A 22,954-nucleotide genomic window follows, 5' to 3' on the forward strand; every position below is an offset into this window, starting at 1 on the left:
ACACTGTTCACATTACATAGCACATGTGATTTCTGTGCAAGGTCGCATTTTGCCTCTTAATGCTGAGTGCTTGTGGCTTTGCTGCTAGAGATCACAGGTCTGGGCAACAGAATTCGGCTTGCATGCGGCCATGGTAAGCCATTGTTTTACAGCTTCTGCACCCTCCTTTCCCACATACCAAGCATAGCCTGTAGAGTGCTGCAGAAGCCTGGCCAATCTCAGCCAGTTGGGGGGGGGGCAGTGTGGGGGGGCTTGTCTGGGCCCCTTCAGGCAAGTAGAGTGCTGCGGTTTTTCTGTTAACATTCAGCAGCACCAGAAAACAAACTAACCACCCCCCCGCCATGAATTCTCTGGGATGATCACGGTACCCCTCCCCCCACCGCATGGCTGGTATCAGGGAAGATCCCTGCAGGCACCAAACTACCCCCCCCCCCGCCGCCGACCCCCCCCCTCGCCATGAATTCTCTGGGATGATCACGGTACCCTCCCCCCACCGCGTGGCTGGTAACAGGGAAGAACCCTGCTAGCCAAACGCGGAAAACTTCAGGGCCAATTTCCCATCTGCGCTTGGCTAACTGCAGGGAAGGATTTATTTTCCGCCACAGGCAAACAGCCCAGTAGGAACGGCCACCTCTGTCCCCTTAATTAAGTTCCCGTATTTCAACCAGGTTACCAGGAGTGATATCACTCTCCTGAGGATTACACAACAAGATAAAGAACGGATGTTGCTTGAATGCCAGCAAACACCGGGACCATACGCTGCTAGGCTTTGTCAGGCAATGATACCAGATTACTTGCTGCAAGCATGGCGTGGTCAAGTGTCCTACCATGGAGGAGGGAATAAGGATGCACTGCCCAGAAACCTTCTGGCAAGGCTTTCGGAGTACCTCCAGGAGAGCTTCATGGAGATGTCCCTGGAGGATTTCCGCTCCATCCCCAGACACGTTAACAGACTTTTCCAGTAGCTACAGACTTTTCCAGTAGCTGAACTGACCGCGAATGCAAAGTCAGGCAAAGTAATCATTAAAAACCGTTTGCTTTTAAAACAAGTTTTATATTTTAAAAGGTAAACTCACCTGAGGTCCCTTCCATGGGGTCAGAGTCTTGGGTACTGGCTTGGGAGGGTACTTCAGTCAGGGTGAGAAAAAGATCCTGGCTGTTGGGGAGAATGGAGTGCTGTGTGCTCTCTGCAAGCTCATCCTCCTCCTCCTCCTCCTCTACCCCATCGGCAGAATCCTCAGGCGTCGAGACTATCCCCGACCCAGAATCCACGAACAAAGGTGGGGTAGTGGTGGCAGCCCCCCCTAGAATTGCATGCAGCTCGGCGTAGTAGCGGCATGTCCGCGGCTCTGACCCGGAGCGACCGTTTGCCTCCTTTGTTTTTTGATAGGCTTGTCTGAGCTCCTTGACCTTCACGCGGCACTGCTCAGAGTCCCTATTGTGGCCTCTCTCCATCATGCCCTTGGAAATTTTTTCAAAAGTTTTTGCATTTCGTCTTTTAGAACGAAGTTCTGCAAGCACTGAATCCTCTCCCCATACAGCGATCAGATCCAGTACCTCCCTCACGGTCCATGCTGGTGCTCTTTTTCGATTATCAGCCTGCATGGTTACCTGTGCTGATGAGGTATCTGTGGTCACCTGTGCTCTCCATGCTGGGCAAACAGGAAATGAAGTTCAAATGTTCGCGGGGCTTTTCCTGTCTACCTGGCCAGTGCATCCGAGTTCGGATTGCTGTCCAGAGCGGTCACAATGATGCACTGTGGGATAGCTCCCGGAGGCCAATACCATCGAATTGCGGCCACACTAACCCTAATTCGAATTGCTAAAATCGATTTTGGCGCTACTCCGCTCGTTGGGGTGGAGTACAGAAATCGATTTAAAGGGCCCTTTACATCGAATTAAATGGCGTCGTTGTGTGGACGGTTACAGGGTTAATTCGAATTAAAGCTGATAAATCCGAATTAAAGTCGTAGTGTAGACCAGGCCTTTGGTACTTAAGGCCTAAGGTCTATTCAACACAGATTTTGTACTGGTATAGTTATTTTTGGATAGGATATGATTCTTTTTTAATTTGAAAGAGTTACATTAATAAAACCCCTAGTTATAGACAGAGTTATACAGCTAAAGAGGTGCCTTATACTGATATAACTTATTCCCATTTCTGCATGGGAATAACTATACTGCATGGGACATAAGCACCTTTATTCTGGTATAATTGCAACCATACTGCAGAGGAAACAAGGGGTTCTATGCAGGGCCGCCCAGAGGTGGGGGGCAAGTGGGGCAATTTGCCCCAGACCCTGGGCCCCACAGGGGCCCCCACGAGAATATAGTATTCTATAGTATTGCAACTTTTTTTATGGAAGGGGCCCCCGAAATTGCTTTGCCCCAAGCCCCCTGAATCCTCTGGGCGGCCCTGGTTCTACTGCTTTAACTATACCAGTACAGTCAAAGCAGCACAGCTTGTGTGTGTGTGTAGACAAGCTGTTAGTTGAAAATTATTGCTTTAACCACTGTCCTGCCATACCCCAGTGCCAGTGCCACTGCCACCCCCATGTAGATGTCCTGTTATTTCACTTTGGAAGTCTGGTCACCTTACCCATTTGCCTTCTCTCATTTCCTCACACTTATAAGACCCATGAGTAGCTCTGAGTCCCAAGTTCCTGCCAATATATGGGTTGGAAGGAGCGCATTGAGAAGGAGGAATGGTGGTTGTGTTGAAGGACTGGCTTGGCTAAACAAGAAGCTGCTATGTCAGAATTCTCTCCCTCTATGATCTCATGAGCCAGCCAGAAGCACTGCAAACACATCTCCTCAGCCCTTACTTCAATAAAGGGTGAGCATTCCCTCTTTCAGAATGAAGCAGTCTACCACTTTTGGGGGTTTGACCTGGAACCAGTGAGAGATTATATCATGAGGCTTATCCTGTAACCCGGAGTCCATTAAAATGCTTTGCTACTGTAGCTCCCTGTCTAAATGCTCCCAGCCAGCATGCACTGAGTGTCTGTGTGTTGAGTAGACCTGGTTCAGCAACTCTGACTCCAGCAGCCTGCTTGTTACAGCCCCACACTGGTCTCTACCAGCCTTGGTTACTACTAGCCAAATGACTCCAGCACCTCCCCCCTGCCCCCCCAAGTCCTGAATTTCCTGAAAACTGTCTGCCCTGAAATGTCCTGCCCTCTCCTGGAACATTCAGAGGAGTAGTAAGATCTGTTGCTCCTTTAAAGAGATAAAGCAACAAGCTACTGTGCTTTTAACTGGAGTTAATAATCACTTCAGATCAAACTCAGCATTGGATTGATTTAGAAAAATTAAAAAAAGTTTATTTAATCAAAAAAGATAGTTTTAAGTGAGTTCAAGTAGAAGGGATAAAACAAAATGGTTACAAGCAAATAACAGTAAAATATGCTTTCTGATGTCTAAGACTTAGAAAGCTACAGTCTTGGTTCAAAGTAGATTTTTTATCACTTTTCTTTCCAGCCATGTCTGTCCTTTCATCAGTCAGGATCTTCCACAGAAGTACAAAGCGCTAGTTTTCATTGTCTTCCTAGGTGAAATATCTTTGCCTAAGCAGGTTTCTCACCTATATTCAGTTCCCAGATCCTTCAACCTCCTTGGCTGAAGTACCCATCTCTCTCTATTGGGGGGCTGGCAGGGTGCTCTGGGCTAACAGCACTACCTAATGGTGACACTCAGGATTACAATACCCAATAGTGGGATCCCAGGGGTAGTGTCTCCTAGCAGTGAGAGTCCAAGGGGCCACTTTACCTAGTGGCAATATCACAGGCATAGTATCACCCGGTGGCAAGAGTGGGGAGGGTAGAGGAACCTGGGCCCATCCTACTCCACCAGGTTCTGATCCAGGGCCCTTCAAAACAAGTTGCCCTGACACAGGGTTCAGGTCCCAGTACCCCACAAGCGCATTCCCTGGTTCACTTCCTACCTTCGTCCCACTCCCTCCAGCATTGTCTCCTGATTTGGAAGTGGGGTCCCTCTTGTACTCCTTTTGCTTCATCTCTGGTAGCTCCTCTGTTGTCAACAACAAGTCATTCTCTTCAATTCCTGTGATCAGCTGGCTTTCTGCAGTGCAGCTAGGAGGCTTGATCATGGTGGCTTGGAGGCAGGAGGCTGCTGCACACAACTGCTCTCCTCAGTCAGCCCAGACTGAGCTGAACTGCCTCCTTTTGAATGCTCCCTTTACTGGGAGAATGCCCAGCAAAGACAAGGGGGTGTGGCTTCTTAAGTACAGAGCAGTTTTTTTTAAACTCTTGCCTCTTCAGTGCAGGATTGGTATTCCATCACACACCCTTCCCTTCAGGGTAGGACCTGTCGGTGGTTCTTCCCCCTATTCCTCTCCGCCTCCTTGGGAGAAGAAATCAGTGTTAGCATGCACCTTCACATGGTGGAGCACTTGCACATCATAGGGTTGGAGGGAGAGGTAGCATTTCGTGATCTGGGCATGTGTCTTTCATGGAATTGATCCAGCAGTGAGGGGCATGGTCTATAATGAGCTCAAAGTGGTTTCCCAACAGGGAGTAACTCAAAGCCTTGACTGCCCACTTTACCACCAGCTCTTCCTTTTCAATTGTCAAGTACTTAGGCTCTTAAGGGAATAATTTCCAGCTCAAGTACAGTATTAGATATTCCTCACCATCCACTTCCTGGGATAATACAGCGCTGAGGCCCACCCTGGAGACATCTGTTTGGAGGATGAACTGCTTTGTAAAGCTGGGGTAGAAGAGGACAGGCCCCCAATTCAGCCTACCCTTCAAGGACTGGAAGGTTCGTTCACAGTCTTCTGACCATTGCATCTTCCATGACCTGGGGCTTTTTATGAGGTCTGGCTATCATTGCTAAACTGGGCACAAATAATCTATAAAGGCTGCTAATCTGATACACTGTCATACTTGTTTCTTGGTCGTGGGGGCTGGACAGTCCCTCAATGCTTGGACCTCATCCCCACAGGGATGTAGCCATCCCCACCCCACAGAGTACCTGAGGTAGGTCACCTCTTTTCCCATGTGACACTTAGCCAGGTTAGCAGTTAAACCTGCCTCCTCAAGGGCTTGAAATACCACAGTGAGGTGGCATAGGTGGTCCTCCCAGTTGACACTGTAAACAACTATATTGTCTATATACGTGGCAGCATACTGTTTGTGGTCACAATAGTCAATCCTTTAGCTGCTGGAAGGTAGCTGAGGCTCCATGCAGGCCGAATGGCAGGGTCACTAACTGGTTGAGCCTGTAGAAGGGGAAAAAGCTGTGTTCTCCCTGGATGCCCTTGCCAGGGGAATATGCCAGTACCCTTTTGGCAAGTCAAGTCTAGGGTGGATACTCGTGTCAATAACATACAGCTACGGGTAGCATAAAATCCCTCCTTTACCTGTAAAGGGTTAAGAAGCTCAAATAACCTGGTTGGGACCTGACCAAAAGGACCAATAAGGGGAAAAGATACTTTCAAATCAGTGGGGGAAGGTTTTTGTTTTGTCTCTCTCTGTGTTCTCTCTGTGTCAGCGAGGAATCAGGGCAGGGAAAATACATCTCTTAAAGCCATACCTGATCTAAGATTACAAATTGTAAGTAATAGGAAGGAAATGCGTTAGATTATCTTTTGTTTTAGCTTGTAAATTGTCCTTATGCTAAGAGCGAGGTTTATTCCTTTTTTTTTTTTTTTTTTTGGTAACTTTCAAGTTTTGCCTAGAGGGGAATCCTCTGTGTTTTGAATCTTATTACCCTGTAAAATTACTTTCCATCCTGATTTTACAGAGATGCTTCTTTTACTTTTTTTTTTTATAATAAAGTTCTGTTTTTTTAAGAATCTGATTGTTTTTTAGTGTCCTAAAAACTCAAGTGTCTGGTCTGCACTCACCTTGTTAACTTATTTGGTTGGTGTATTATTCTCAAGCCTCCCCAGGAAGGGGGGGTGAAGGGGATTGGGGGAATATTTTAGGGAAACAGGAACTCCAAGTGGTCCTTTTCCTGAATCTTTGTCTAACTCACTTGGTGGTGGCAGCAGTACCCATCCAAGGACAAGGAAGGATTTGTGGCTTGGGGAAGTTTTTAATCTAATCTGGTAAAAATAAGCTTAGGGGGTCTTTCATGCAGGTCCCCACATCTGTACCCCAGAGTTCAGAGTGGGGAAGGAACCCTGACAACTCAGCATTCCCCAGCCTTTCTAGTAGCTCATCTACATGGGGTAGGTGTCAAAGCTAGAGCCCTCCTGAAGACAATGCAAAACCTCAAACTGTCTGTTTTAGGTACTAGAATAATGGTGCTCCTCCGCTCACTCTGGGATTCCTCCACAACCCCAAGGGCTATCATCACCTTTAGCAACTCATGGACTGCCTTCCACATTATCCTCAACAAGGGGCGATAATGGTCCTGCACCCTGTCAGGAGTGATGGTAGGTCACAGATCAGACAGAAACACCAGTGCTGCACCCTGTGGAGGCACAGACACTGGACGAGACTGGCCAAAAATGGTTGACAGACAATAGGGACATAATAGGGTAGCAATGGGTTGCTTCCTACCCGTGTCCCAGTCCTTCCAGCATCGTCTCCAGGGTTAGAGAGGGAAAGTTAGTCCCAAAAGGTTCAACTAGATGGACAATCAGTCATTTTACTCTTGTATGTGATTGACAGAAAGCATCCACCATTATTTGGCAAACCTTGGCTTGAGAAGCTCAAGGCAAATTGAACTGATATCAAGGTGATCATGACAAACATCTTGAAATCTTCAAGAAATACTGGGCAGACACTCCAAAGCATTTGAAAAAGAATTTGGACAGTTGAGCACCATGTCAGTGAAGCTCACTGTTAAGTGTGACACCCAGACAAAATATTGGACATCTTCATACCTCGTTTAGCCAATTTGGTTTATTGTTACAGATGGTGAGTGAAAATGGACCTCAATTCTGTTCTAAAGAATTTCAGAAGTTGAGCTTCAAATCGAATTTAGCACATATGTTGTGCCCCATACCATCTTGTGACAAATGAACTAGCAGACTGCTTCATACGGCTACATAAGCATGGCTTAATTGCCAAGGAGTCTACTTTGACTAATCAGAAGAAATTGTCCAATTCCTAGCTTGCCTACAGGAACACACCACACACTACTACCCAGGAGTCAGCTGCAATTCTTTTCTTGAAGTGGTCTTCCTATTCCTATTGGGACCTGCTTTATCCTGATGTTGTCTCATGTGTGGTCAAATCCCAAGCTATGCAAATTGATCAACAACATAAGATTAATCATTGTTCTTTCCTAAACACTGAGCACCTGGAGGTCACACTGACTTCTTGGTTCTACAGTTTGTCATAAGGCTGCAGAAGCATGTATGTGGTATATAGCACCTCTTCTATAAAATTAATAGATATTAAGGCCAGAAGGGACTCTTATGGTCATGTAGTCTGACCTCCTGTATAGCACAGGCCAGAGAATTTAACTCAGCAGTCCCTGAATCAAGCCCATTACTTCTGGTTGAGCTACAACATATTTGTTAAAAACCACATCCAGTTTCAATGTAAAGATTTCAAGTGATGAACACATCACATTCCTTTGTGAGCTGTTCTAAATGTTAGTTACCTTCAGTGTTAACAATGTGCATCTTATTTCTGGTTTGAATGTCTGGCTTCACCTTAAAGTCATTGGATCCTGTTAAGCCTTTGTCTACTAGATTATCAGAAATCTTCTCCCCATAAAGGTGCTTATAGATCAGTCAAATCATCGCTAAACCTTCTCTTCAATAAGCTAAACAGATGGAGTTAACTCAGACTCACTGTGGGGCAGGCGTTTGATAGCAAAGATCCACAAGAATGATCTGAGGTGAGTCTGCTATAATTTTTCATCATGCTTTTTGAACAGTGGACAAGAAAAATGGACACAGTATCCCAGTAATGGCTTCACCCATGCTCTATACAGAAGTTATACCACCTCCCTACTCCTATTTGATATCCCCCTTCCCATACACCTAAGGATCACATTCACCCTCTTAGCCATCACATTCACTGAGAGCTTATGTTCTGTTGCTTTCCAACAGGACACCAAGTTATTTACAGAGTTACTATTTTCCAGTATTTTCCCTCCCCCCTTCCTGTAAATGTGGCCTCCATTCTTTCTTCCTAGATTCATGGTCTTGCATTTCGCTGTATTAAAATATATGTTGGTTTCTCCGCTCCCCCCACCCCAGTTTACAAAGTGCTCTTGATTTCTCTGGATGGCATCATTATTTACCATATGACCCATCTTGGTATCATCTGTAAGCTTAAATATTTCCTTCTGAAGCATCAATATTAAAGGGCGTTAGGCTGAAAAATCAATCCCTCTAGAAACACTCCTAAGCAATAATGATTCCTAATTAACAATTCCATATTTCATCTGTCAGATAGATAGTTTTTAATCCCTTTTATGTGCACCATATTGAGGTTCTCTTGTGCTAATCTCTTTAATCAGAATGTTGTGTGGGACTAACTGTCTTACAGAAGTTTCATATCAATATACATTTCCTTTATCAGACAGACTTGTGGTAATGAACAGAACAGGAATTATACAACCAGCAGGTTGTTACTAGACATCTTGCTGTTTATATATCTGCCAAAGCATTCCAATATAAATTATTGAAAAAAACCCCAGATTTTGTAATTGGAGAACAGCACACCATAATCTTTTCAGGGCTGGATGCTGGAAATAAAGTACAGACACATTTTGATTTCTGATGATACACCTCCTTGTTTTTCTCCGTGACTGAGCCCAGTTGCTTAATCCGAATAAGCATTATATCAATTAAAAGATATTTAAAATCCAGGCAAAACAAAGCTACTGCAAGTAATACTCTCTATACATTAAATAAAAATGAATGTTGATACAACTGTCAGATACCCTTGTGCTTACTGGGCATGCTCACTTGCTCCTGCTCTGTCGCTCTCTCCTGAGTCTTTTGCTGTCGCCTCAGTCTTTTCCTCCAGGCCCCTCTTTGCAGAGAGAAGAGGGCGAGTGGAGAAAGGAGAACCAAGCCTAGTTCTGCAAACACCCTTTTCTGGAGTACGCCAGGCTGAGTGTTGCTGACTTCACATTATACTGGGATTAATGGGGTTGTCCTGCCTTCTGGGCTCTTACAGCGTGAGAAAGATGGAAGGATTGACAAATTCTGGAGAACAGATTTCCTCCCTTCTTTTCCTTTAACATCACGCAGCCTCCTCATTGTTTAAAGGCATCATTGTTTGGACTTGATCAGCTCCTTCTAAGCGAGAGGTAAATAGAGATTTCTTCCCTTCCCCCCACCTCCTTTTCCTTATGGTATTTACTGGTCTGTTGCATGATAACGCAGACATCCCAGTTGTTATACAGGCTCAGTTCATTCAAGTAACAACCTCCTGCCTCTGTTATTAATGCTTATTGCGCTTTACAAGGCAGGAGATTTGGAGGCGGTCGTTTGTTCAGACCAGATATGGATTCACTGGGAGACTTCTCAAAGCGACTTCAATTGATCCGGTTCCATAAATATAGACAAAAAATGGCAAATGGGTAAGAGCACAGTCCAGGGTACATCGAGCCCAGGACTGGTAACGCCGCTTTATGTCTCTTTAGAGAACAACGCTAAACTCATTTGCTGTGTGTCCAAGGTACTGAAATATCTCTAGTCATCATTCAGCAGCTCAGAGGGGCTTGTGGGCTGCATTTACCCCCTTCTTTGCCCTCTCCATTTTAGCTCTGCGGCGTATAGGGAGATCGAAGCCCGTTCATTTCTCTCCCAGGCTCTAGGATTTACTAACGTGCTCTTTAAAGAAATACGGCTAATTCCAGGAGATCACAAGGCAAGGAAATGTTCCTCCTAAAGCTGGTGTGAAGAATGGGCGCAGCTGGAGAAAGCTGTAGATAATCTCACAATAGGCTGAGTTTAGCAATCAATGTAGCGTTTTTAATTAGCAGGTTGGAAGAGTTCCCGAACAATCAGTAAGATCTGATAGTTTTACTTTAATATGTTTGTTTATTTATAGCCACACACGGTGTTTCTGTCGTCCGCAGAGACTATGATTAAGTCACTTGTTCATATTTAAATTCTGATACAAAGATTTATTTATATTTCAATCAGAAAGGCTGACGCATTCAAAATAAAGAGTTCTATGAATTGTAAGGAAAAGGATGCTTTAAAGCGCAGATGCTGAATCTTACTTTTTTTTTGGCGGAAGAGACAAACATCCAGATTTATTTGCGGGGGGAGGGGTCGATTTAGAATAGCTGGCAAAAATGCACACAGTGCTGTTGCTGACAGTGTAGTGTAAATCTGCTCACAGAATCAACTTTCCACAACAGATTTTATTTTAACTTATGAAATTTGGACTCTTCTTGAATCCCTCTCAGTTTGGCTAAACAAGTGCCTACTTGCCACCAAGGTATGAGTAAAATTCCATTCGATTACCACTCTTTTAGAAACTTGAAATACTATAAAGTCTAGTAATATATCTGCCTGCTTTTCCCCACAAGAGACATTGATTGTAATATAAAGTCTGGGATTTTATCCAAATTACCGATGTGAACATTCACTTAATTTCAATTAAACTGTTGTTATGCAATAATTATAGAGTCCCCATAATAGCCAAAATTTACATACTCAAATTCAATATTAGCTAACTATTTCTAGAACAAGTTACCATTTAAAATATACTAGAATCTGTTTCTTTGGAGAGTATATATCTAGTGGTTCTCTTTTCTGGTCTTACTTTACATTAAAGTGACCTAGCCAACAAATGAAAGTCACCACTTTTTAAAAAGAACAAAATTAAATGTATGATTGTGATTTAAAAGATGGCATTTAATATGGAACACATCACTGCAGCAAACACAGCATATATTTTATTAAACTCAAAGTAAAAAAAATTAGAGCTAAAGACATAAGTTCCTTTAAAAATAATTAATCTATGCTTTTAAATTAATTATTTTCTATATTCTTATATAGAAACAAAATTGTTCACCATTAGGCCTTCATGTTTGTTTTATTTTACTGGAAAATATTTGTTGCTCTTGTTCAAACAAATTTTTCAATAAAAAAAATCAGAGAAAGTTTAGTAAAGAGCCTATCATGCCACTCATATTCTTTCACCCTACAGACACAATCTTTCATTTGTCACTGTTGACAATTTCATCTTCATGTTTAGGGTGACCAGTGTGTGGCTTTCATCTGGCAGTAATACATGTATTAAGCAGGAAAAAAAGGATGAAGGAATATGTAGGGGAGTTACCGTTTTTAGAAAACATAACTTTTTTTTTTTAACCTCAGACCCATGTAATCTCCATGGCTCTAATGCTGTAATTTCTATCCTAGTGCAACCCATTTGAAATAATTTAAAACCCTATTTTGTATATAATATGCAACATGGGCAATATCTGTGCTAGGTGCAGGAGTGGGTGTGAAGCACTCCATACCCTGTAAGCCTGATAGAATGAGTTGGGGGTCAGCTGGCTGTGTGGCCATGCAGGGGTGCCTACACCATGGAGATGCCCTCTGGAATGGCCCACACAGGACTGGCATAGAAGGTCAATTTGGGATAAACTGCAAATGGTCCATGGCAGTCTGGGGAGGCACTGTGGATCCACTTTTATACAGGTACAGTGGTCCCAATACCCTGTGAAACTGAGGTGGAGGGGCGGATGGGCGTGAATTTCACCTGTCTGTTGCATCTCTTTGCTTACACCAATTCTGTATCAGATATTCTCAGTTTAGGATTAAGATGATATTTTTCCTACGTGCAAACTCAGACTGGGATCTGCATTCCCCTTGGCTCACCACAGTAACAGAGCTCCACTACAGGAGTGGTATGGGGACTGCAGAGGCCCCCACAAGACTTTCACTACCATTGGATGCATCTGGTGGCTGGCTTCTCTGCACCTTGTACAGTAGGCCTGTGCAGTACCAGTTATGCTACAGTACATCTGTAACAGACTAGTAGCCCTTTAAACTGTAATAGGCACTAAAACCACAATACAAGACTCAAAGCTGTTCCCTCTGGGAAGGCTGTGAGTTCCCTATTAGTCCTTTTTGTCTGGGTGCCCAGACTTAGTCAAACTCCTCTTAATGGGCTAGTCACACAATCCCATTCTGCCCTGTGTCAGAGTGGGTACCATAATCCATTCACCACACACTGTCACACACCTTCATCCTGAGAGGGTGTCTGGGTGCACACTGTGTGGAAACCCCTTTTCCTCCTTCCCAGCAATCCTATAGTCACAGGTTCAGGCCAGAAGGGAGCATTGTGATGATGTATGCGGACACCCTGGCCAGACAGAGTCATTAGTGATTCTTGCATCCAGCACAGCTGGTTTTGGTTGAGGTAGAGCAGAAATGTCAAACATGAGCTAAGTCTAACCCCGCCCCCCATGCCTTCATCTGGCCTGCAGCTCCCTCTGTACACAGAGGAGCTGGGCCCATTGCATCTGTGGTGGTCCCTCCATTTCAGGCTCTCTCAGGCTTGGAGGGAGGCCACTCTGACTTGCTGCATCAGGCAATAAACAAAAGTTAATCAGCACTTCCCTAGCTCAAGCCTCCTGGCTAAGGCAGACAGTAAACAGTCTAGGCTGTGACTCTCTGGGTTGGGCAGAGCAATAAGCAGTCTTTAGCCTAAGCCTTCTGGCTAAGACAGTGTAATGGGGTCAGCACCCACCTCTCATGAGCACCCCTGTTTTGGCCACTACGTACCTGCAATCATTCAGTTTTTGAACAGGGTGGCACCTACCTCTTGCAGGCACCCCATTTCTGGTTGGGTGGGAGCCTATTTTTCTTTCAGTTCTTACAATGGGGTGGCACCTGCCTCTTGCAACTGCCTCCCTGGCCAATGGTAGTTTGGCAGGTCTTCAGCAACTCAGCCCTTGGGTCAAGTCACACACACTGTCCCCCACTTCCCAGGTATACAGTCTCTAGTTCTTTCCCACAGCCCTGGTATGGGGTCATAGCACCAAGGCTCCCTCCCCAGAGGCACTGCCTTCTGTAGTAGTCCAACAGGGGCCCATCTCAGTACCCTCAGTTGGTGTCCTTTCAGCAGTCCTCACTGGACTCAGCCTTCAACCAGACCAGCAGAGTCCATCACGCTACCCGCACCTGGTCTGGCTAGGTTCTGGGCTCAGTCCCCTGGGCTCAGCCTGCCCACACTAACCTTTCCATGCTCCCGCTGCTCTTCTAGCCAGACAGGCACCCCATCTTCAACAGCCTTCCCTGGGCTCAGTCCTACCCGCAGTGAGCTGTCTGCAGTCCTGCTGCTCTTTCTACCAACCAGGCTCTCAGTTCTCCCTCTTCAATCTCCAGGCAGCAACTAACTGCTCTGCCTCTGCTGCTTCCTTATCTATGGCCCTTCCAGCCCTGATTGGTATGCACAGCTGTTTCCCCCGCCCCCCAGGTATTAATACATACTCTGGGTTAATTAATAAGTAAAAAATGATTTTATTAAATACAGAAAGTAGGATTTAAGTTGTAACAGACAGAACAAAGTGAATTACCAAGTAAAATAAAATAAAACACGCCAGTCTATGTTTAATTTAACTGAATACAGATAAAATCCTCACCAGTTTCAGAATGCTTCCTTTTACAGACTAATCTTCTTTTAGTCTGGGTCCAGCAATTACTTACACCCCTTGCAGTTACTGTCCTTTGTTTTAGTTTTTTTCAGGTATTTTTGGGGGTGAAGAGGTTCTTTCTTTAGCCAGCCGAAGACCAAATGGAGGGGTTTTCCCTGGTCTTAAATAGACTTTCTCTTGTGGGTGGAGACCCCCTCCTATGCAAAGTCCAGCTACAAAATGGAGTTTTAGAGTTACCTGGGCAAGTCACATGTCCATGCATGACTGAGTTCCTTACCAGCCAAGCCACATTCCTGGGAAAGCCCAGATGTGGTTTGGTGTCTCCAAGTTGATTGTTGGCTTAAGTGTTTCTTGATTGGGCACTTACTGAGAATAGTTTTTTCTCAGGAATCTGACCAACTGCTTCACTACAGCCTACTTAGAATCAAACAAGTATGCAGCCAATATTCATAACTTCGAATACAAAAATGATACATGCATACAAATAGGATTAATAGATTCAGTAAATCATGACTTTTACAGAGATATGTTACATGGCATATGTAGCATAAAACACATTCTAGTTATGTTATATATATATATATATATATATATATATATATATATATATATACACATTCATAAGCATATTTCCATAAAGCCTTATGGGTGGCACCGTCACAGCTGCCACCCGAGGGTTAGCAGCAGAGGGTTGGGGGGACTCAGGCTCTCCCTACTCTACTAGGTCCCAGCCCAGAGCCCTAAAAGTGCCAGGGGATCCCGCCACTAGGACAGTGGGAATCCTGTTGAAACATGCTGAATCATACTGTGACATCACAACCTGACTAATGTCTGGTTCCCCTGGGCTACTTCCTACCACAGTCCATTGGTGTGGCTCTGTAGTCTGCAGATCCTCAGCTTCCTCAGGGTAAGTGGTGGATGGCAGTCCCAGCAGCTCTTCCCATCTCGTGGTCTCCTCCAGAGAGGAGGACAGCTCCTGTGGACAACTCTGAGTCTGGTCCAGAGTCCTGCAGCAGGCTAGAGTTGTCTGCCTCCTTGCCTGGCTCTGACCCAACTGAGCTCCTGTGCTTGCCTTGTTCCCAGCCTTTCTCCAGCCCTGCTCAGTTCCTGCCTCCTATGCTGATCCTTGGCTCTGACCCCTGGTTGCTGACTCCAGCTCTGTCCCTTGGCACTGTTCCCAGCCACTGACCCCAGTTCTGACCACTAGGCTTGACTGCCACTGCTCTGACCACCCATGCCCTGGTCCATGACAGTATCTCAGGAGGACGTTAAACACAGCTACTAAAGTTAGACATGTTTAAATTAGCAGGTTCAGGTAAATTGCATCCAAGAGTTTTAGAAGAGCTGGCTGAGGAGCTCACTGGATCATTAGTGTTAATGTTCAATACATCTTGGAACAATGGGGACTCCAGAAAACTGGAAGAAAGCTAATGATGTGCCAATATTTAAAAAGGGTAAACAAGATGACTGGGGTAATTATAGGCCACTCAGTCTGACATAGATTCCAGGAAAGATAATGGAGCAGCTGTTAGGGGACTCAATTAATGGAGGATTAAAAGGAGGGTAACATAATTAATGCAAGTCAGCATGGGTTTATGGAAAACAGATCCTGTCAAACTAACTTGATTTTTTGTAATGAGATTACCAGTTTGGCTGATAAATCTAATAGTATTGGTGTAATATAGTTAGATGTCTATAAGGCATTTGACTTGGTACCACACAACATTTTGATTAAAAACTAGGATATCATAAAATGAACATGTCACACATTACACGGATTAAAAGCTGGCTAACTGATAAGTCTCAAAATGTAATTGTAAATGGGGAATAGTCGTGTGTGTTTCCAATAGGGTATCAAAGAGAAGGATTCTTGGCCCTAGGATATTAAACATTCTTATCAATGTCTTGGAAGAAACATAAAATCATCATTGTAGATGACACAAAAATTGGGGGAGTGATAAATACTGAAGAGGACAGGTCACTGATTCAGAGTGATCTGGATCATTTGGTAAGCCGAGTGCAAGCAAATCATGTGTTTTAATATGGATAAATGTAAATATATACATTTAGGAACAAAGAATGTAGGCCATACGTACAGGGTGGGGGACTCTATTCTGGGAAGCAGTGACTCTGAAAAAGATTTGGGGGTTGTAGTGGATAATCAGCTGAACATGAGCTCCCAGTGCAATGCAGTGTCCAAAAGGGCCACTGCAATCCTTGGATGCATAAAGAGGTGAGTCTCAAGGAGTAGAGGTTATTTTACCTCTATATTTGGCATTGGTGCAACAGCTGCTGGGGTACTGGGTTCTGTTCTGGTACCCTCAATTCAAGAAGGATGTTGATAAGTTGGAGAGGGTTCAGAGAAGATCCACAAGAATGACTAAAGGATTAGAAAACATATCTCCTAGTGATAAATGTGAGGCGCTCAATGTGTTTTGCTTTTCAAAGAGAAGGTTAAGGGGTGACTTACAGACTGTAATTAAGTAGGCTTGTATGCAATATTTTTGTAGCTGTGTTGGTCCCAGGCTATTAGAGAGACACACAGAGAGTAAGCTCAAAAGCTTGTCTCTCTCACCAACATAACTCAGTGCTTCCCAGGATATTACCTCACCCACCTTGTCTTTATAAATAGGTCTGGCAGAATTAAATGTATTTATTTATTTTTGTAACTTCAAATGATTAACATCAATGTTTATTTTAAAGCTTTTTTATTTTTAACTATTTTGATTTTCTCAGTTGCAGGACATTAAGGTGGGGGGACGCATAGCTCAGGGGATGGGGTTTGGGGGGAAGGGGCAGAGTGGGGGCAGAGCAGGTGTGGGAAGAGCAGGAGTGGGGGCAGAGCAGGGGCAGTGGCAGAGGCATCTTTCCTAGGCCTTGCTGTGCGCTGCCCATGAGGGGCTGGCTCAGCTGTCTGGGGGATCGGGCTGGCTGCTGGAGCTGGATGCAGCACACAGCTGCGTAGGGCACCAGGAAATTTTGGGCAATTTGGTGCCCCAAATTTCCTGGTGCCCTATGCAGCTGCGTAGTTTGCGTATGGGTAGGGACGGCCCTGCTGGCCAGTGATTGAATAAAATGGGCCATGACACTGGGGCTGGGGCTCCCTGCATGGCTGTGGAACCAGGGACATTGGATTCCTGTGGGTGCTAGGGGAGAGGGAGGCTGTGCTTGCTGACTGTTCTAGATGGATGTCCTTGTCTATTTCTGTGTGTCAGGTGAAATCAACATTTACCAAAGACTAACTATTTATCAAATCCTGGCAGCCTTATCTATAATATCTACATGGGGAACAAATACTTATTAATGGGCTCTTCTGTCTAGCAGAGAAAGATCTCACACAATCCAGTGTCTGGAACTTGAAGGTAGATTAATTCAGATTAAAAATAAGGCATAAATTAACAGAGTTATTAACCACTGGAACAATTTACCAAGGGTCGTCGTGGATTATCCATCACTGAGTATTTTTAAATCAAATTGGGTGTTTTTCTAAAAGATATGCTCTAGGAATTATTATGGGGAAGTTCTCTGGCCTATGTTGTTCAGGAGGTCAGACTAGATGGCCATAATGGTCCCTTCAGGCCTTGGAATCTGTGACTTTAAAAGACATGCTCTAGTGCAAACATGAGTTATTGGGTTTGATATGTTTACTTATAAAATAGAAAGAAATGTTTCCTACGCGGAAGGAATCACTGGTTGGAATTCTCTGGCCTGTGTCATGCATGAAATCAGATTTGATAGAAATCATAATGCTCTCTTCAAGGCCTGGAAAATCTGTTTATATATTAATTTTCTTCTTTATAGAATAAATGTAACAATTCAACCATGTTGGGTGAAAAATGAGGCATCCGGGTGAGGTAGAATGGAACAATGTACAAATGTTCACTTTAGGCAGCCTGAATATAAGTTTGATATCTCTGTCATTTCATAAAAGTAGCAAAATCCACTTGTTCTCCTCTACATTGCCAAAGAGTGGACAGCTTCTTTTCATAAAATTTCTTAGTCGTTTTTTCCAACTGAAGTTCCTTTGGAAAACAAATTGATAGTCAACAGTTTCTGGAAATAATAATATGCAAAAACAGCTTCAGAGAATTTGAAAATTTATTGTAATACTTTTTACACTTTTCTGGTCCTTGTGCCTAGTTCATTGAAGTGCTCAATGATGCCATCTGTCTGTCTCTGGGTTGCTTCACTTTGAATTGACAAAAATTGCTCTAGTCTTCTCTAACCCAAATTTCATTTTCGGTCTGTATTTCTCTTTGCCCCTTAGCACTTGGTAAAGAATAAAACCATTAATGATTACGGAATGACTAAGTGACATGAAGGATACAACAAGGAAATTCTTCTCAGTGTAATAAGAATTGTTATTAATTTGCATATCTCTTTTTTGAAGCAATGTAATAATAGGTATCCTTTTCAAAAGTGAGTGCCCAAAGTTAGGCCCTAAAGTTATATTTAGGCACTTAACTAAATGTTTTCAAAGATACTGAGCAACTTCCATTGTGAAATAAAAATAGAGAGAATTAATTGAGGACAAGAGCAACTTGGTTAGGTTCATGCCAATAATTTGTAAATGGTCAAAAGACTGCAATGCAGATGAATTTTACAGTATTGGTTGAATAAAACTAACTATTTTTTATTTTTATTTTTTTTAAAGACCAGACCTAGTTCTCTGAGGAAATGGATACTTCTTCCAAACAATGTCCGGTCAAAAAACGAGTGAAAATCCATCCCAACACAGTGACAGTGAAATATACATCACATTATCCCCAACCTGGAGAAGAGGGCTCTGATGAAACCAGTGAAGATATTGGAAGCATTATGGAGGACAATCCAAAGAAAAGGTTGCTGAGTGACAGAAAAAGGAAAGGAAGAGCCTTCTTTGGGACTATGGATATCCAACCTCAGCCAGCCCAAGAGACGAAAGCCAGTGAGACTGGACAACGCCAGAATTTTACAGAAGGAAGCATATTTCAGTCCAGAAAGACTTGGGTAGTGCTGTTTGCCTCTGCCTTGGCTCATGGGTGTGTGGCTCTGATAACTAGACTTGTTTCTGATCGTTCCAAAGTGCCATCTCTAGAACTAATTTTCATTCGTTCAGTCATACAGGTGTTGTCTGTCATTGTTGTGTGTTACTACCATGAGGACCCCTTTGGACCAAAAGGATACAGACGGCAGCTCTTCTTCTATGGTGTCTGCAATGTTATCTCCATTACCTGTGCTTACACCTCCTTCTCTATAGTACCCCCAAGCAATGGGACCATTATGTGGAGAGCAACCACCACTGTCTTTAGTGCCATTTTGGCTTTTTTACTAATAGATGAACGAATGGCTTATATAGACATTATGACAGTAGTTAGTAGTGTCTTTGGTGTTTGCCTGGTCATGTTCCCCAACATTGTTAATGAAGAAAACTCTTTGCTCAGTGTCTGGAAAGAAGCCTTTGGCTACACCATGACAGTTATGGCAGGCTTAACTACAGCTCTTTCCATGATAGTCTACAAGTCAATCAAAGATAGGGTCAGTATGTGGACTGCACTGTTTACTTTTGGTTGGACTGGAACTGTGTGGGGAGCCTCCACCATGTTTTTTCTTCAAGAGCCAATTATCCCACTGGATGGAGAAACCTGGAGCTATCTCATTGCCATCTGCATATGTTCTACTGTGGCTTTCCTGGGTGTCTATTATGCCTTGAATAAATTTCACCCAGCTCTGGTCAGCACAGTGCAACATTTAGAGATTGTGATAGCCATGATTCTGCAGCTTGCAGTGCTACGCATCTTTCCCAGCATTTATGACCTCATTGGAGGGGCCATTATTATGATTAGTGTTGTTTTTCTTGCATGTTATAAGCTGTCCTGGAAGAATTTAGGAAGGAAAGATTATCAGGAGATACTGGATTCTTCCATTAAATGAATGTCAATTTGTTGTAGTCTTTATTGTAATAGTTTCTGCACCACGATGTCGATATTAATGTTCATTTACCAATGTCCTTTGTCTAGTAGAGTGGACAGAGTACTAACTTTCTTGTTCAGAAATGGACCAGATTCATACCTGACATAACAATGTTTAAATCAGTAGAGTTGTACCAGAGACGAATTTGTCCCAATGTGTTAAATAATTTAAAATGTTTCAATGTGTGAACTTAGATTTACTCTCAGCTGGTATGCAGTAGCTGCTAAGATTAGATATAGAGAATTCTGTCATAGGAATCTTTCTATCATAGTCCTTCTATAACATAATATTGAGACAGAAGGATTCACTATTGTTAGTCATTCTGGACAGTGCAGCTGTAGAATATTTTATGGCAACAAGAAAGTCATATGTTGACATCCATCATTGAAGGAGGAAATTCATGTTCCATAGTAACAGTATACTTACTTGGTTGAAGCATGTAATATTTTATAAGTAAGAATTTTAACATGTATATGGTTATAATTCTTTAAATATCTGCTGGGAGAAGAGTAAATAAATAAAGTGATGTTCTCTGTGCTCTAATAGTAAAGGTGCTGTCAGAATCTCCATAATAATCCTTGACTTGGTCCTAAAACTCCCTGTTAGCTGAAAGCTGGAACACATGAAACTAGAAAAATATATTCATGGGCAAAAGTGAAAAGAAAGATGTGAGGCAATTTTGGAATTGTCAGAGTGAAATGCACTTAAAAGCTAGTTTCAGATGTTTTTAACTCAGAAATGGTTCTAGCCATGGCTATTATTGCCTCACTTTCATAAGCAGTAAATCCACCTAGCTATCCACCCCTCTATTGACTAATGCCTTCTCCTTGAATCTTCGGTTTCTTCCCTTGTATGTGCCCACTGTAGCCCTAGGCAATGTGCCTCCCTCAGAGAGGACACCTCTGTCCATGCTTCTTACCCAAGTCTGGAGCACAAGCCCTACTCCTAGACACAGATTTGCTTTCTGTGTCTCTTGAGGTTGAAGAAATTCACTCATGTTTGGGTTGCACGGCATGAAACACCCCCTTTCTCTGAGGGTCTGTCTACACTATGAGAGTAGTTCGATTTTACTTAAATCGAATTTGTGGAACCGATATTACAAAGTCGAACGTGTGTATCCACACTAAGAACAGTAATTTGACTTTGTGAGTCCACACTAACGGGGCAAGCGTCGACATTGGAAGCGGTGCACTGTGGGCAGCTATCCCACAGTTCCCGCAGTCCCTGCTGCCCATTGGAATTCTGGGTCGAGCCCCCAATGCCTGCTGGGGCAAAAAATGTGTCAAAGGTGGTTTTGGGTAACTGTCGTCATTCAACCGTCACTCCCGCCCTCCCTCCCTGAAAGCGCCGGCGGGCAATCACTTCACGCACTTTTCTGGTGAGTGACAGCGCGGACGCCACAGCACTGCGAGCATGGAGCCCGCTGCGACCATCGCTGCAATTATGGCCGTTGTCAACACCTCGCACCTTATCAGCCACATTTTTCAGAGTCAGATGCTGAGAAATCGGGCGAGGAGGCTATGGCAGCGCGGTGAGGACATTAAGTCTGAGAGGGGCACAGACCTCTCACAAAGCACAGGACCCCGCGCTGTGAACATCATGGTGGCAATGGGTCATGTTGATGCTGTGGAACGGTGATTCTGGGCCTGGGAAACAAGCACGGACTGGTGGGACCGCATAGTGCTGCAGGTCTGGGATGAATCACAAAAAGTGGCTGTGAAACTTTCACATGCGTAAGGGAACTTTCCTGGAACTTTGTGAGTTGCTGTCCCCTGCCCTGAAGCGCAAGGACACCCGGATGCAAGCAGCCCTGACTTTCCAGAAGCGAGTGGCCATAGCCCTCTGGAAGCTTGCAACGCCAGACAGCTACCGGTCAGTCGCGAACCATTTTGGCGTGGGCAAATCTACCATGGGGGTTGCTGTGATGCAAGTAGCCAACACAATCATTGAGCTACTGCTCTCAAAGGTAGTGACCCTGGGAAACGTGCAGGTCATCATAGATGGCTTCGCCGCGATGGGATTCCCAAACTGCGGTGGGGCTATAGATGGAACTCACATCCCTATCCTGGGACCGGACCACCAGGCCAGCCAGTACATTAACAGAAAGGGCTACTTTTCAATGGTGCTGCAAGCACTCGTGGACCATAGGGGACGTTTTACAAACATCAACGTCGGATGGCCAGGCAAGGTTCATGACGCTCGTGTTTTCAGGAACTCTGGTCTGTTTAGAAGGCTGCAGGAAGGTATTTACTTCCCGGACCACAAAATAACTATTGGGGATGTGGAGATGCCTATAGTGATCCTCGGGGACCCTGCCTACCTGCTAATGCCCTGGCTCATGAAGCCCTATACAGGTGCCCTGGACACTGAAAAAGAACTCTTCAACTACTGTCTGAGCAAGTGCAGAATGGTGGTGGAGTGTGCTTTTGGACATCTCAAGGGGAGATGGAGAAGCTTACTGACTCGCTCTGATCTCAGCAAAACCAATATCCCTATTGTTATTGCAGCTTGCTGTGTGCTCCACAATCTCTGTGAGAGCAAGGGGGAGACCTTTATGGCGGGGTGGGAGGTTGAGGCAAATAGCCTGGCCGCTGATTACGCCCAGCCAGACAGCCGTGCGATTAGAAGAGCCCAGCGGGACACGCTGTGCATCCGGGAGGCTTTGAAAGCTAGGTTCCTCAGTGGGCAGGGTAACCTGTGACTATTATGTTTTTTTAAACAGAAGCTGAACCTGGCCCCATTTCTTTACCCACTTAATGTTGACTATCCTCTGCAGTTACATACCCCATTCACCCTGTTCCCCCCCTTCAAACACACGTTTAAAAATAAAATAAATGGAACTTTGTTAATTAACACCGTTTTCTTTATTACGGATTTCGTGGTAAAGTGTTGAAACTGGGACGCAGACTGTGGTGGGGAGCGGGCGTAGTGATGGAAAGAACGCTTCTAAACTCGAGGAATGACAGGCTCCTGCTCCTAGAGCGGTCCTCAGTGGTGGACTGGTTGTTTCAATGGAGCCTGCCACCCCTCCTTTTCAGGACTCTGTGTGTGGGGGCTATGTGACTTTGTGGCGGGGGAGGACGGTCACAGATCCCCTGCTGTGTGGCTCTGTGATCCAGGCTAAGGACCGCTGCATAAGATCTCTATCCACCCTCCCCCGCCACAAACTCACATAGCCTCCCCTCCCCCCCCCCCCCCACAGAACATGAAAACCACCTCCAAGACTGACCAGGGTGCCTAGTGACTGTGTGACCTTCTGCTGAACCTGCCCCCGTGTCTGTACCCTAGTAAAGATGACTGTCCTCTCCAATTACCAACCCCCTTCCCCTCCTTCAAACACACTCTCCTCTAAAAGAACATGACGGAAACAGTAATTAACAGAAACATATTTTTTATTAGCAACTACACAGTTAGGGGATGAAACTGGGATGGGGGCTTGGGT

At 44.4% G+C, this 22,954-nt stretch overlaps 1 protein-coding gene across 1 annotated transcript; it reads left to right on the forward strand.

Moving 5' to 3' along the window:
- The first annotated feature begins 8,958 nt into the window (after positions 1-8,958).
- On the forward strand, positions 8,959-20,062 carry SLC35G2 (solute carrier family 35 member G2). The gene is made up of 2 exons (XM_054039924.1): positions 8,959-9,246; positions 18,215-20,062. The coding sequence occupies exon 2, from the start codon at positions 18,238-18,240 to the stop codon at positions 19,471-19,473; it is 1,236 nt and encodes a 411-aa protein (XP_053895899.1). The 5' UTR covers positions 8,959-9,246; positions 18,215-18,237; the 3' UTR covers positions 19,474-20,062.
- Positions 20,063-22,954: the final 2,892 nt, after the last annotated feature.

The sequence above is a fragment of the Malaclemys terrapin genome, chromosome 9, assembly GCF_027887155.1.
Source record: "Malaclemys terrapin pileata isolate rMalTer1 chromosome 9, rMalTer1.hap1, whole genome shotgun sequence".
In the NCBI taxonomy this organism is placed as follows: domain Eukaryota; kingdom Metazoa; phylum Chordata; order Testudines; family Emydidae; genus Malaclemys; species Malaclemys terrapin.

Excerpts from the sequence above, each read along its gene's own strand:
- SLC35G2 (XM_054039924.1), top strand. The coding sequence starts at position 18,238 with ATGGATACTTCTTCCAAACAATGTCCGGTCAAAAAACGAGTGAAAATC.